Source organism: Podarcis tiliguerta, assembly GCF_965153285.1.
Source record: "Podarcis tiliguerta genome assembly, chromosome: 2".
In the NCBI taxonomy this organism is placed as follows: Eukaryota; Metazoa; Chordata; class Lepidosauria; order Squamata; family Lacertidae; genus Podarcis; species Podarcis tiliguerta.
Genome location: NC_139535.1, coordinates 63,566,450 through 63,583,373, shown reverse-complemented (window position 1 = coordinate 63,583,373; position 16,924 = coordinate 63,566,450). Strand labels below are relative to the sequence as shown.

Below are 16,924 nucleotides of genomic sequence, written 5' to 3'. Positions count from 1 at the left end.
TCTGCATCTGCTTTATATCTCTGCTGTGGCTGAATACTGCATCTAGATACAGATCAGTGCACAGAAGAGCTGGGAATAGCTATATTTTCAAGTAAACACTTTCCTGAAATAACGGAACATAAGACTGTTGTCGTCTTGCAGCCCAAAAAGCACTAGAGGGCGCCTTTAAGCTTAGGAAAAATGTGCAAGGTAGAAAAAGAAGAAAGACACACAAACACACAGGAGCTTTTGACTCAAAACAGGATAAATGAGTTGTTTTGTAAGGCCACTATAAAAAATATACAACATGGACAACCCCATGCATAAGCCATAGTGCTGATTTTTACACACACACACACACAAAATAAAAATTGAGTTGGGAGAGGATATTTGTGGTCTACACAAGTAACTCTCAGTACCTACAGGTATGGATGATATTTTCCTATCTATGTAGGAAAGAATCCCAAGTTTGTTAGTGCTAAGGACCAAGATTAGCCAAAATGCTTGCAACTTTAATTACGGGGAGAGGAATACTATGTATTATGGGGAAAGCTCAACTAGGCATGGCTAGAAAGAGTCTTGTCTACCAGCTCTGGGATTCCCTGCTGCAGAAGCTGGTTTCTTATTTCTCCTAGACACTTCTAAGTAGCACTGGTAAGACTGTAATTTCTGTTCCCAGTGTAGATTGCTGAGCTTTCCACTAGGGATCTTTATCAGCTGCAGTGGGCAATTCTCTAACTAGCAAAACACCCAAAATATAAACTCAAGCTCTGCTTATGTCGGAGGGGTTTAGACCATGTACTTGAATTCTTTACTAAAGTGGAGCCAAGTTATGCCTAAATCTCAGTGAGGTGCTTGGGCGGTAAATGTCTTCCAAATATAGAGCCTGTCACTTTTATTATGCTGACTCGTACTTCGTTACTCAAATAGTTCAACGGGGCCGCTCCAAGATGGTAAAAGGTTAAGCAAGGTGAGGGTATCAAATTTGGTTCCTTAAGGAGGCTGATCTATTCCTTTCTGCCCCTACAAGCAGTCCAAAGAAAACACTTTCAAAGCTACTGCTTTGAGACAAAGCATGAGTTCTGCCTCTTCCCTTTGTCACCTGATCATTACCATACAACCAGGATACTGATATTTTTAATACTGCACTTTAGCTCAATATGAATTCTAATTCTATGTCCTTTTGGGGTGGACTATTCTAAATGTCCATAGGACTGTAGATAAACTAATATCACCTGCTCCCCAAGAATCATGGAGCCAAATAAATTCTAGAACCGAGAACCAGTGGTTAGAGTGTTAGTGTAGGACCTGCGAGGCCAGGGTTCAAATCCCCACTGGGTGCCATTGGGCCAGTCACTGCCTCTCAGCCTAACCTACCTCACAGAATTGTTGTGGGGATATAAAGGTGGGATATAAATGCAGCAAACAAACAAATTTCCAGTTCTCTGGGTTCATATCTGTTGATAAGCTGGTGCACCTTGGAATAGGAAATTGACATATTTGACCCTACTTTATTATAAAAGGTTTTGTTTTTTTTTTAAAAAAATAAGAATACTAGGGATAACAAGCCATTAATTACAATAGGTAATGTACGTTATACAGACAATTTAAAAATCACAATGTGCTAGTACTACCCTGACTTTCGAACACTAAGCAAAGTCTTCAGTTCTGATTATCTGGGGGGGGGGGGGAATCAATAACGGTTCATCTAGCTCTAAGTTCATGAGTAACGTTCTCCTTTTAAACATATTATGGGAATGATTCCATCCCAGCAGGTGCAGTACTCATACAGAGGGGAATTATCATAGGACTCAGTGCAGCCCTGTTTTCTCTGTACTTGGCACATACAAAGACAAGTAAGAAGGGCTGGACAGGAATAAGAGGCATGGAAAGAAACTCCCAATACTTGTACAGTGGTACCTCGGGTTAAGAACTTAATTCGTTCTGGAGGTCCGTTCTTAACCTGAAACTGTTCTTACCCTGAGGTACCACTTTAGCTAATGGGGCCTCCCGCTGCCGCTGCTGCACAATTTCTGTTCTCATCCTGAAGCAAAGTTCTTAAACCGAGGTACTATTTCTGGGTTAGGGGAGTCTGTAACCTGAAGCGTCTGTAATCCGAGGTACCACTGTAATTACTTGGTGTGCTTATTGCACACACACACACACACACACACACACAATTATGTGCACGAATTGGGGAAATTTGGTTCTTTTGAGCCCTATGGAAAACCCTCCGCTTGCGGATACTGGGCTGTACTTGAATTTGCCTAGTGATTTTGCCCACGATTAAAAATAACTGGACATTAAATAACTGATGCAGAAGGGCTGAATCTAAGGAATGAGTCTACACAACTGCATGGATAGACTACGCAGTCTTTTAACAACACAAAACTTCTTGTTATGTCTTCCTCCTTGTACAGCTGTTTAATTCTGAATACATAGAACAATTTGTTGTGTGTGTGTGGGGGGGGTTATTACGTTTTCTAGGGGAAAGCACATAACATTTTACCACTTGCTATGTGTACCTAAGCTCAAACAAAACTGCTTACATTCAAACTAGCTATGAGTATGCTTCCTTGCCAGGATGTAATCTCTATTTCACTATAAAAATAGAGTGGCTGTTTCTATATATAAAAAAGTTTATGTTTGGTGCACCATTCTAAATGCTTAGCTCTTTTACTAACTAACAAAAATAATACGCTGATAAAGTTTCATTTTACCTATAGGAATACGACAGATTTTGAATGTAGTCTGGCAAATTACTCAGTGTGTTGGCTAGAGTCCCTTTGCTGGGAGTACAAAACTGGCTCTTAACTCAACTAGGTTTCATATATATTCTGAGGCCCAGAGACCACTGGAAGAAAGAACTCCATCCGGACAGGAGGTCAGTGGGAGGATACAGAAATCCTCATCTGGGACATAGTACCAATTTGATGCACTGCCTCAGCTCCAGACCATATTCAGCAAAAGCACATCATTAAGATACTTGGAGATACTCCATGAAAGCTTTTCCATCTGCCTTCTGCATTAAAAAAGTAAAGGACCCCTGACCATTAGGTCCAGTCGTGACCGACTCTGGGGTTGCGGCGCTCATCTCGCTTTATTGGCCGAAGGAGCCGGCGTACAGCTTCCGGGTCATGTGGCCAGCATGACTAAGCCGCTTCTGGCGAACCAGAGCAGTGCACGGAAACGCAGTTTACCTTCCCACTGGAGCGCTACCTATTTATCTACTTGCACTTTGATGTGCTTTCAAACTGCTAGGTTGGCAGGAGCAGGGACAACAGGAGCTCACCCCGTTGCACGGGGATTCGAACCACTGACCTTCTGATCAGCAAGTCCTAGGCTCTGTGGTTTAACCCACAGCGCCACCCACATCCCTTCATTTCATTCTGGTATTCTGGTATAATATTTAATCATTATTTGGTGCATGCAGAGCCTTAACCTTCTGATTTATTTTTAAGGTCACTGCATAAATGTGTAATCAAACAAATAAATCTATTGCAGAAAGTATTGGGATAAACTTGCTCATGAGAACCTTGTGTGTTTAGAGAATTGCAGTCTAATTCTGAGTAGGTCCAAAATATATCAGCACAAACTAAAGTAAAAAGCAGCACTCTATATATGTTCCTGTTCATCTTATTGTTATGTTATGAGCATTGGCAGAAAAAAGTCCAATTCTGAATGTTCTCCAGTCTTAGAGCTGCCTATTCCTGGGGGAAGCATTGCCAGAATCATGTGACTTGGTGAACTGTAAGTAATCTGGCAATTTCCTCATCCTATTAGGAGTGAAGTGTTCTGAGGCTGCATGTTTAGCTAGGATGAAGATTAAAAACAAAACAAAACATACTTTGATTAAGCTGCTTCTGGCGAACCAGAGCAGTGCACGGAAACGCAGTTTACCTTCCCACTGGAGCGCTACCTATTTATCTACTTGCACTTTGATGTGCTTTCAAACTGCTAGGTTGGCAGGAGCAGGGACAACAGGAGCTCACCCCGTTGCACGGGGATTCGAACCACTGACCTTCTGATCAGCAAGTCCTAGGTTCTGTGGTTTAACCCACAGCGCCACCCACATTAAGAGAAAGCAAATCCAAGAAGTTCAAGATCATGACTAAGGTTTCTGTCACAATCAGAGATCAGTACCTGAATACATACGCTCTCACACAAACACAGACACATTCATTGAACACTTGTTTCAAAAGTTAGATACTATAAGAGAATAGGATGATAAATATTTTTAGGCAAGTTTGCATCATAATAATTCATTGTTAAGAAGAAATATTAGATAATTTTTGCTCCTTGACCCTTTGTTCTTTCTTGAGGTACTCATACTTCTCCTGAGATGGTACATCCAGTTAGCAAATGTGCACCTTCATCTTGCCCACCATGACTAAGTAAGGTGTGTGTGTGTGCAGAACACACATCCTCACAGCAGACCTTTCTTAACCTGCCCCTTCTTAAAACTGGGTTACACGTGTCATTAGGACACTGGATAACACTGAAGAAGATAAGGTTACTGCCCAGCATTTCTAGTAAACATAGAAACCGCGTCACCTCCACTTATCTTTTAAAAAACTACATTCAAAGTACAGTGGTTATGGCTTGGACGTGACAAGCCCAGCTTCAAATTCAGCTCCATGCAACATATTTCCCATCCCTGGGTCCAATGAATTACTGTAGAGTGCCTTTCTCTTGTGGTCAAAACACCTCATTTTTCAACTTCCTCTTTTTTTATCCCCCCAAAGAGCAGGATCTACTATTGCATCCTATTGCTCCTGAGTCTCACCTCACTGGATCATCACCTTGGCACCTCACTGGATCACGGCCCTTGTGAGCGAGGCCGTCGGGATTCTTGTACTCCCAGCAGGGTCACTCAAACTCAGAACGCAAGGGAGAAACGTGCTAAGAGGAAGGCACGCCTGTCAAATCCACACCATGATCAACTCCTGCCCGGGAACCAATGTCCCCACTATGGAAAGATGTGTGGGTCCAGAATTGGCCTCCACAGTCATTTATGGACTCATTGTTAAAACCATGTTTACGGAAGACAATCTTACTCGGCTGCGAGTGATCGCCAAAGAAGAAGCAGCAGCTCCTGAGTAATATGTGCATTAAACTGGTTGTTGCAGAACCCCAATAAAGTGGTGCCCCAGGTACTTTTCTAATGACAAGGTCAATTCCACTCACTCCAAGCTACATACTGCAGGTGTTGGAGAGAAACATTTTGCCTAATCTTATTTTCTCCTATTTCTAGCAAAATCCGTCTCCACATAAACTTTGAATCCTTCGTTTTTTATCCCCCCCCCCCAACATGGAACCCTCTTTCAGCAAGTTTATTCAGTCTTCCATCATATTGGAAATCATTTCCTGCTTGTTAACACACCACATTGACAACTCCCCGCTGCCTGCTGGACGCATGAGATCTAATGGTGGTCTGCATTCTGCAATTGCTTTTTTAAAGCTTTTGTTGAGAAACTTTTGATTTAAATATAATGGGTACTGAAATCTGTTCTCACATTGCAATGATATTGTGAGTCCCAATATTTCCCAACTGTGCATGACCTAATTGCAGTTCTTGAAGGATTGACTTGACAGACTTCAGACACAGAGACACTGTTTGGAGGTCACCAATGTGTGCAGGGATGCCAGAAAGCAGTAAATTGAACTCAAGTGGTTTTCATTCTGCGGGGCACGGAGAGGAGCAGGCAAGGTCACTAACCTTCCAACCCTATTCCCTGTAATTAAAATCCAATCAGACCTTTAGATTGATTCAAAGTGCTTCTTGGTGAGTCCCGGGGGGATTTAGGGACGCAAGACACAAGGAAAACACTTTTTGCTTCTCAGCAGTTGCAAGAACATTGGAAAACGAAAATACATTTGGTGATAGGCAATGGAGAAACGGAGGAGAAAAGAGGAAGAGAATGGTTTTACTCTGTTTGACAAAAGCCGTTCTCATAAATATAGTTCTAGGATGAAGCACAGTAAGTTGCTGCTTTCTCTTCCAAGCCTTTTGCAGAGTTTTCTCATTTCCAGTTCTAAACCAAATTGCAAGATGAAAGCAAACCATATCCCAAAATGTACTTGTGGTATGTGTATGGTGGGCATACACCACCCATTTGTGGTGGGGTTTCCTTTTAATTAGTGCTTTACTGTTGTATTTGTGTGTTAGTTTTCAGTTTCTCCGGGTGGTTTTTGTTGTTATTTTGGATTTGTTTTCTTTTTGTCTTGCAATTTGTTTTAAAAATGGGGAACGAGTACTGAAACAGTACTGTCTTATACTGCTATCTTCTTCTAAAAAGAAAGGAAGGAAAATCCTGCATTAAAAAACTCAGAATTTTCTCATTATTGACCCGAAACAACTTTGCACTGGTAATGCTGTTTTGTGTAAAGTAAAAAGGTTGCTTTTGAATTATTTGGTTGTGAGCATAGATTTATTTGCAGGTGTCTCAAGAGCTAGTTGAAGATCCTAAAAGAAATTCCATGAATGGGCAAAGATGGTTGGTTTTTACTACCTAGAACACACACAAGATACTTGAGTATGGACTAGAAAGAGACATTTGCTGCCCAAGACAAAGGAGAAGATGATGCCTGCCCATTGCACAACAACCAATAAGACAGGCAGGTGACTCTTACTTCAATGCTGGTGATGAGGCAAAGTTCTCCACTGCACCTAGGCAGCAGGCTAACTTTGCAATCAAATATATATCTTAAAAATAACTTAAATTGCCAGTTCTCTCTCCTTAGAAGGAAACAGGTACTTCAGCAGCTGCATCTGGATCTTCCCATAGCTTTTGGAAGCAGGGAGCCGCATGCACTTAATATTATTTCTCCTTTCCGCCATAACCATTTATGATACATTTTTACACAATACATGAATCCAACAAAGAAGAAGAGTTTGGATTTGATATCCCGCTTTATCACTACCCTAAGGAGTCTCAAAGCCACTAACATTCTCCTTTCCCTTCCTCCTCCACAACAAACACTCTGTGAGGTGAGTGAGGCTGAGAGACTTCAGAGAAGTGTGACTAGCCCAAGGTCACCCAGCAGGTGCATGTGGAAGAGCGGGAAGCGAACCTGGCTCACCAGATTACGAGTCCATCGCTCTTAACCACTACACCACACTGGCTCGTACATGCATACTATTCATAAAAACTGGTCAGTAGGCCTGCTGTCACGCTTAATCAATGAGGTGCTTCTCTGTACAACCTTTAGAATAATAATATATTTCAGGGTAGGTAAGAATTCTCTGTTAAATATGTGAATAATGACTACACACTGGCAAAAAATAACATTAAATAGGAAGAATATAATAAAGTTTAATGAAACAGAAATCACTAGGCTAGTTCACTATAAAACATCCAAACAGATTTTAATTGGGAAAACAACTTGTTTCCTTCCCTTTTTGCTTCGTGATGCTTTTCCCCCCAGAAGCAGCAATGGGAAGGTCCTCCTTCAGTTGGCAGAATCCAGGAGCAATGAGACCTGTGTTCGTTTTCTTCTTGGTTGCTACTCGTTAGGGGGAAATACCGTGGGCCTGCCTGTATTTTGGTACTGGCGAGGATTAGGTCTGACAGGAGGAAACTTGTAATGTCGAAAAAGCATATAACGTAGCTTGGAAGGGCATGCATTCCACAGCCTCAGGGCTGTCATGGAGAAAGCCCTCACATGCGCTACCGCTGCCTGATCTTCACCAGGGCCTCTTCGTGGAGAGACATGTTAATATGGGTGGAGTCTCTCCACCCAGATATTTGCGGCCCAAGTCATTTAAGGCTTCGTATGTTAAATATGGTCCTTGATTGAGGCTTGGAAGTAAACTGATGAGTAGGTCAGATCTTTTAAGGCTGGCATAATATGTGTCTGGCTGGTGACGCCCATTAGGACCCTAGCTGCTGCAATCTGATCTAGCTGCAGCCTCTGTAGTATCCATAAGGGGAGCTCCACAAAGAACGCATTACAAGTGTCCAAACAGGAGGTTACAAGAGCATGTGTTACTGTAGCTGGACTTTCTCTACCCTGGAAAAACCTGGCTGGAGAACCAGCCATACCTGCAGATAGGCACTCCTATCCACTAAAGCCACCTGGACCTCAAGTGACAACACTAGATCCAGGAGGATCTTTCCTCCCATGGCAAACTCCTGATCTGGATTAGCCCCCCTCAACTGTACCTCCTATTTACAGATATATTTTTTTAAAAAAATATTGCACAATTGCTAATTGCATGAATGGTGTCACATTTAGCTCTCAATTATAGTTCTCATTTGATTCCCTAAAATAATCACACAGTTAGTCTTCGATAGGGGAGATACATAAGCTGAAGTCGGGGCAGGGCCTCTCTGTTGCTGCAACTGCCTTATTGGGTGCACACCTAGGAGTAGCTGAGAGATGCTGGACTGATAGACACACTCTTCCCTAACTTGCAAGTATAATTTCGACAATAAAGAGTTAATTCCCCACTCTGAACATTCAGTACCCGATGGCGCTGTGACTGTCACATTTTATTCGATCTATCCACTTTCTTCTTCAAAGGACCATGCGATTGCATTCTTGTTTTGGCCACAATAGCTGATAATGCTCACTGTACTTTTAATAGCTATTTGAAGGCTGAAGCTAAATTGGTATCAGCTACGCTAGTGCTGGCAAGGATTATGATACTACCAGGATTAACTGGGCTGAAGAGAACTGAAGTGATTGGCAAGGCAGCCAATGGGTAGCATTATTAGAATGTAAGTGTGTAAAACATCAGTTCCACCCACAGGAATTTATCAAATATTGTCATAGCAGCAGAAGTGGGATACAGTGGTACCTTGGGTTAAGTACTTAATTCATTCCGGAGGTCCGCTTTTAACCTGAAATTCTTCTTAACCTGAAGCACCACTTTAGCTAATGGGGCCTCCTGCTGCTGCCGCGCCGCCTGAGCACGATTTCTGTTCTCATCCTGAAGCAAAGTTCTTAACCCGAGGTAATATTTCTGGGTTAGTGGAGTCTGTAACCTGAAGCGTATGTAACCTGAAGCGTATGTAACCCGAGGTACCACTGTACTTCTCTCTCTTTCATATTTCTTAGGCTGTCACGCCCAAGTGCAGTGATCAAACTACAGAGAGGAAGGAGAAATCTTCATCTCCTTAGTACATGTGAGGTTTTAACCTCTTGAACTCAACTGTGGTCCCAAGCCAGATCAGGTCACTGCACCTGTAATTGGGACTTCCCAAAAAGGATATGTTGTTTTATGTCAGGGTTTGCCAACCTATTACCTGTGAAGGCGTTGCCTTACCCCCAGGCAAGGCCCCCAGACTGAGCTTTTTATTGTGTTTTGTTTTGTTTTATTGTAAGTATCTAGCCCTCCTAGAAAGAAAGTTATAAAGCAAAATGTGCAGGTACCCTTCTAAGCATTTTCTCTGAAATAGTCAGCTTGGCTGTTCCTGCCTGTCACAGTGTTTTTACCCGCTGTATGAAGTCAGAGCTATGACTGATAAGTTGAGTTGTTTGGACACCAGGAAATGGCTGGACACCCTGGGGATCTAAAGAGTTATGGTCCCCTTGCTTACTGCACTTTTCCTGCTTCTTTCTTTTCTAGTCCTTGGAATCTCCCTTTGTTTTTCCTCAGCAACCAGGATGCATCTTTCCTGTGTCCCTAGAAGTTATTTTCTGCAAATACTACTCTCCTCTCAAAATGTGAAAACTTTGCAGAGGTTTAGGAAGTACAGGCCAGGCAGTCGTTATGTTCACTGTATAGTAAACTTAGAGCACAATGAAATCCATGTCTACTCAAAAGTCTGTGGTCATTTATGACTGGTGCCCACAGTACTCTCTCAAAATTTGAAATGTGCCCACTGGTCCAAAAAGGTTGGTGGAGTTGTTATGTCCCTCTACCTCAATGGAGATCTTGTAGTCACACTGAAAACAAAGCTAATAGTGGAGCCTTAAAATGGAGTTTCTCAACTGTGCTCATGGAGTACTACATACCAGTTTGAGTCCAGGGGAAGTAATTTGATGCTTGCCAAGGACAATAATGGATCATTTGCTCTGGAACAAAGGGTGAGCCCAGGAATGAATTTTAATGTGCCAGTATCCAAGCATCCCCCCACTGAGGACAGATTATAAATGTATTACAGACCCATTGGTATGTAACTATAGGGGATTAGTACATTCCAACATTTCCTGTTTGCAGGGGATTGTGACTAAAAATAGAGCTAAGACTGCAAGAAATAAGCTTTTTTAAAAACACACACACACGATTAGAGTATTTCTATGGCCCATGCTAATTCATAAATGAGCATTCAAATTCCTAGCGACTATATTTAAGCAGACCACTTAGAACAAACCCTGTTTGCCTAATCTGTAATAAATTACATTCTTAGCGCCTGAAAGCCAAGAAGGTTTTTACACAAGTTGGTACCTATTTTTTGCTTTTGCCCTTCGCAGAACTCCACCCAGTAGGTAAATCTTTGCTACTTCTATAGCTGGTCCAGCTTTTCTCTTATCTAGAATGCTCATTTATGCTCTATATTTGTCTTTAATACAGACATCACCAGAAGTGTTTCTCCTCTTAGGACCACACCCACCCACCCACAACTCACATTATCAGTAATTAATTGCTACACTTAATTGCTTCTCATGCTATGCCAATGTAATGAATGGGAAAAAGAGCTAGGAGCATGCCACTTGTTCTTTAAAAACTCTCAAACAAAAGTAGTGTATTTGTACAGTGTTTACAGAGGAAGAATACACCACCGTCTGATTTTAACCTTAAAAAATGGCATGCAGGTATGTAAAAAGGAAGTAACCTTGCTAATGTTTGCTTCAACAGACTTTTTTTATTGCTACATGATGTTGTCATACTGGAGTACTAAAATGACAAACGTGTCTGCCTCTAATAGTGCAATCGTATAATCAACTCAGAAATCAGGCAGAGATAACCTGGAGCTACTTCCAGGTAAAATGCACTTGGAACTGCACCCTAAAGCTGAAAAAGTTATTAAATAAAACTAAACAAACAGTCATAAAAATTGCACAGGTACTGGGAAGGACTTAAGACACCTTTATCATTTCTATCACAGCATTATCAAATAGGTATTCGTGATAACCATGCAACCACATTTCACACAGTAAAAACAGCAACGATGGATGTGTTATCTGGAAAACAAATTGCATTTCCCCAGATACAACTATGGTACATTACATGCTGGAAATTGTAATAGTAGTAATAATAATAATAATAATAATAATAATAATAATGTTCCAGCAATAGAAGCAAGATTTGAGAGAATATATCTGGAGTAGACAATACGTAACAAATGCCTATCAACTGATCTTGCGGCAAGGCAGATCCCAGATACTAGCCCGAACACATATTCATGTAAATGACTTCAAAAACACCCCAGCTGTTCTTTTCTTTAACAGCCAGATAAATAACTGTCCATTTGCTGTACTGTAATAATCTGTAGATCACAACTAAATATAAGCCTTTCTCTGTTTACAATTAAGCAAACGCTGAGATATCTCAACGGAAATCTGTTTCAGCACTGGCCTTCCTAAAAACAAACAAACAAACCGAGCCAAACAGGCTTGTAATTCCTGTGTGAATGAAGACTTTGAGAATGCTTATTCTGTTTTTCTAAGATGCATATTCTGTTGCAGGCACATGCCTTCCCCCTTACACGGGACAGAAGGTGGAAGCCTCTGCACGTGGGTGTTTCATGTAGCTTTGGATGAGATCCAAGACTGCCAACCTGCATTCTAGTTGCTCATCCACTAATGCCAATTAAATAAATTGCTACCAATGCATTTGGAAACAGCTCTTCAAAGATTTAATATTAAAACCTTAAAACTATGATAATGATTGAAGGGGGAAGGGGGAGGGGAGGGAGAGAGAGAGAGTGTGCTGACAGGGATAGTAAGAAGACTGAGGTTCAGAATGATGTGCAGTTTGGAGAAAAGATGACAAAATAAAGGGAAAGGCAAAGTTACCGGGTAACCAACTCGTCCTGACTGCCCCTGTGATATTAAATAAGGAAAACAATAAGATCAGTCAATTGCACTTAACAACAGCAAGGCATCATAGAATATAAAAAGTCAGGGGTTGATCTGAAAGGGAACAGAAGCTCTGCAGGGGACAACTCCTGTCCCCTGAGCAGCAGGAGAGCAGAACAGAGCTCATGTCTGGGTGTAGTATATCCTTTTTTAATTTTTATCTGTGCAACAACCATATGAGGTAGACTGGGTTGTCAGATTGTGATCTGCCTAAGACCATTCTCCATTATGGGTAGTATTCAGCTAAGTTTTACTCAGAGTGCACCTATTGAAATTAATGGACTTAGTCATGTTCTTTAATTTCAATGGGTCTACACTGAGTAAAACTTAGTTGAATACCAGCAAAGATTTAAACTCTCGTCCTGCAGGCTTAGACCCAACACTGCATTAATCTGCATTAGTCCACATAGAACAACTTTTTCTAAGAGTAATTTTTCTACCAACAGGGGATACTTGATACAGTATATCTAAGAACGGAAAGCAGTGTAAAAACCCAAAATTCAGCTGAAAAGTAACCTTCAAGTGTCTCTGTTAGTTAATGCACGCGGTGCTTTCCCCGAACATACCCTCATGATCCCACTTGATTTTGTAGTCCTTAACGCATCACCATGTTCAAGTCACTAGGATCACACATAATCACCTTCATTGTTAAAAAACAATTGTAGCCAAATACTTGATTCTGTAGCTCTATGGTCATGCTGTTCAAGTGCAATTGGAATACTCATGGCGAACCTAGAGTGCAATTAGAGTACATGGGTGAATTTTGCCTCCCTGCTTTTTCTTCTTTTTGAGCTACAAGTGGACATCAGCTAGGGGGAGATGAGTCCTTCTCAGAGGGAGAGGAAGAGCAGCTTGCTTCCTTGACCCCTTTGCTTTGCCTTAGGCTGGCCCATTGCCTAATGTTGCTTCCAACCAGAGATATAAATTCTTTTCTGCAAATGTAAGCCAGCAAGAGCTGCATCTGTACAGCAGGGTCAGGTTACACTATGCAGTGTGTACATATAACAGAGGCATAAACCTATATTATTTATATATACATGCAGTAGTGGCATAAAAATGTATTAGCTGACACACTCTTTAATTCTATGCTGCGAAGTTCATGCCTCTTCTATTACAACCCTTGAGAAGGTCATGAGCCGAAGGGGAATATGCAAGTATTTTTATGGGCATAAGTTTAATATGTATTTGGCATCTGGGTCACTGAATGATATCTGGACAGCAGTAACTCAGTTTACACCTTCAGACAAATGTTCTTCCAATTTTTTAAAGTTTCTGCCTGGTTCCATAGCCAAAATGCTTAATAAGAAACAACGGCTTTAAATAATGGAGCACTTTGATCCATTCAAAATTCTCCTCACACCAAACTGACCCATTGCGATAATTTTGCTTAGCAAAATAGGAACTCAGAACGAAATATCGGATTGGTTCTAGATATGTGAAGATTATCTGGGGCAGAGGCAATCCATGCACTCCTTACAGTACCTTTTCAAGCTGGCTCGCTTCTTCTTACAATGGGTGACATTCAGATTAGAGGAACTCCTCATAAGAAAGGAAGGTTTAGAGATGACAATTGGTAGATGGGGGTGAAAAAGGAGAAAGAATATGTCTCTCCACTTATTTTATCTTTTTTCACCTGCTTTGTTCATGTCACCTCTAAAATGAGAGACATATGTCCACCTCTCACTAGCAGAGGGAGTGCCTAGGGCCAACAGGCCTACCCATTTCTGTAACAGTAGTAGAGGTAGTAGTAATAGTAGTAGTGGTAATTGTAATAATAATACTGAAAACCCAATAATAATGGACTCAGTATGTACTATGCAGTTCAGAACTCTCCTGTGTCAGTGACCCTCCATACTCTCTACCTTACCATACAGAGTGTTTTATAATATTTTGTATGGTTGGTGCTAAATTATGAGAGCATGGTAAATATATTATTCAGGCTGCAGAAATTACCTACTCAGCATGTGACTTTAATATCCTCTGTAACCAGCTCTTTTGAAGCACTTTTGAACAGCATACTCATTCTGCAGACAGGATGGTCAGTCATCTAGTAGCCATAAATACTGAACCACAAAGTTTAATATTTAATATGTGAACCCAATTTATGGCAACTGAAAAGTAACAAGCAGCTTTGGTGGCATAGGGAGTGAAGAATGAATTTTCGGCATAGTATGATGCTTTATGGTATGTGTGGTAATGAATTCCTTATGGCTGAAGAAAGAAAATAAAGGGGGGCATGCTCAGAAGAAACCAATTGTCTTAAATGTAATGCTGTCCAAATACAAAAATATTGTGGACAGTAGAAGGACTTTGTCATTGTTGTAGTTAAGGCTTAGAAAGAAACTATGCTATGCAACTATGAAAAAGTATTATACGGAGGTAAATGAAAACCTTATTTAGGTGAAAAAGACATATTTGCAATTCAGTCATAGTACATCAGTTCCAAATGAAACTGATTGGATGCAAAAATGGAATAAATCTTGCATGAACAGTACAATTTAAAAAGTAAACAAACTGCACAGTGGAAGGAGTATCAGGGTCTGGTCTTGCAAGTAGAAATGGATGCAATCTAAAGCAACCAAGTACAGTCCTTTTAACAGCTCTATGCAGCTCTACATGGAAACACACCATGATAATTCACATGTGTTATTGATAGCTAAATTGGAACCCAATAAGGTTACATTTTCAGTTATAATATTATGAGGTATGGCAAGCAACAACATTTAATTATCTCCATGATTTTAAAAAAGATCCAGTGAAAAGTTACTATAAACAAGTTGGCTACACTTTGTCTCTCATGAATTATCAGTGAGCACACATTGCAAATTCTATTGTAGCAGTTCCTGCAGAATTGGCTAAAAGACTCTAAACAGAGTGCCAAGCTGTCATATAGCCCAGCATAAATCCTCAGTGCAATGGTTTTAAAATGGGCTCCCACTGCCATAGTCAAATTCTACTAATAATTACCAGTGACCCACAAATTCCATGAAACCGGTAGATTAGTGCAGTATCTATATTTTAAAGCCTGAACTGGAGAGTACTTTGAGCAGATCTGTTTCAAAGAATCCAGTAGAATAAAATATACCACTAAAATATGTTTCTCATGAATTTTCTTTATAACATCCATCACTGGCTTAATGCTCATGCAGGATAACAAAGCACAGCAAGAACAAGTTTTCTACAACCTCCAATTTTTCTGCAGCAAACTCAAGAAGGAAAAAAAAAGTTTAAACTCCTATTGCACGGCATGCCTAATGTTCAAGATACAACAGCAAATTTCAAAACTGGCACTTTGATAAATTAAATATCTGAAACCTCAAATCCAACCTCAAACAATTTAAAATCTGTATTAGCCAATGCTGTATTAGAAGGATGTTTATGCAGGGGATACAGAAGTGGGTTTTTTAATGTTACATTTTAAATATTATATGGAAAGCATTTTCTGAGTCTTAAGGATACTAAATTGCATTTCCACCATTCACAATTGCAGGCAAGTGCTAAGAAAGATGTGAAATGGGGCACAAAAGCTTCACAAGTGATTATTAAACTAAAAACACACTTACCACCACTTTTGTGAAATTGCCACAAGTGGCAGAATTCAACAGAGCTCCAAATATGTATTTTCTTTCTTGATAGATTTTGGTTGTTTGTTTTACTACCAGACGCTAAATAAATTTAAATATTTATTTGTATTTGCTCTTATATTTGAGAAGGAACTGACTAATTTGAAGGAACCTCTCTATACAACTTTTATGAGCCCAGCTGATGAAACCACAGAGAGCAAAGTTATTCAAAGCAGCTTCACAGCCTGACACAGTGTTTCCCTTGGACCCTTTGACAAATCACACCCAACCCAACTTAATGGGTAAAATGAAAAGCTAGGTAGATCACCCATGCAAGGCACCCTTCCTCTCCTGAGGTTAAACAGGAATTGCCGCCTCTTGCCCCCGTGCTGTGCCCCCACTTCCGCTGCTGCCACACTCTGGCTCTCGCCGAACTGCTGCTCAAAGAGTTGCTGCTTGGCTTCCCGCTGTAGGGAAGCAGAGCAGATGGGCAACATGACACACAGGAATGCCCCAGCTCTCACCGAATCTGTCAGGAGCCAGGGTGCTCCTAAATGGCCTCGGCCCAGTATACCTGAAGGAGCATCTCCACCCCCATCGTTCTGCCCAGACGCTGAGGTCCAGCACCAAGGGCCTCACTGCGTGGTGGTTCCCTCACTGCGAGAAGCAAAGCTACAGGGAACCAGGCAAAGGGCCTTCTCGGTAGTGGCACCCGCCCTGTAGAACGCCCTCCCATCAGATGTCAAAGAGATAAACAACTACCTGGCATTGAGAAGACATCTGAAGGCAGCCCTGTTCAGGGAAGTTTTTAATGTGTGACATTTTAATGTATTTTTAATCTTTGTTGGAAGCCGCTCAGAGTAGCTGGGGAGACCCAGCTAGATGGGCGGGGTACAAATAATAAATTATTATTATATAAAGTGCTGCCGCTCAGCTTCCCTGCAGGTGAGGGAGCTGCTTGGCAGTGCGGTAGAGCCCTGGCTTTCACCAAACTTGGTAGGAGCTGGGGCAATCCTTACAATGTTGCTGCTCACCTTTAGGTGGGGAAGATGAGTGGCAACAGTGCATGCCAGAATGCCTCCCTCTTGGCAGCAGAAGTGGCGGAGCAGGCGGAGCATCACCTCTTGCATTTCCACTGCCTGAGGCGGGCACTTCACCCTGTCTCATGGGGAGGCCAGCTCTGCCTCCTCTTCCCCCACTATAGCTGCCTCCCACTTGCCTTTGTGCTGCTGAAGTACACTGTGCCTGGCTGGATGTCAGAATATACCTTTAAAGCATGTACAAAGCACACACCCCCAAAACACACACACACACACAAAATCAGGGCACTGTAGTCAATCCCTCAGACAGTT

General features: G+C 41.4%; 1 protein-coding gene across 1 annotated transcript in view; it reads right to left on the bottom strand.

The window, feature by feature from the left end:
• COL23A1 (collagen type XXIII alpha 1 chain) overlaps window positions 1-16,924 on the bottom strand; it is a 293,547-nt gene that overhangs the window by 74,737 nt on the left and 201,886 nt on the right. The window contains exon 5 of the mRNA XM_083428676.1: window positions 11,947-11,973. Coding sequence (XP_083284802.1) covers window positions 11,947-11,973 — 27 coding nt within the window. The remainder of the gene's footprint in view (window positions 1-11,946; window positions 11,974-16,924) is intronic.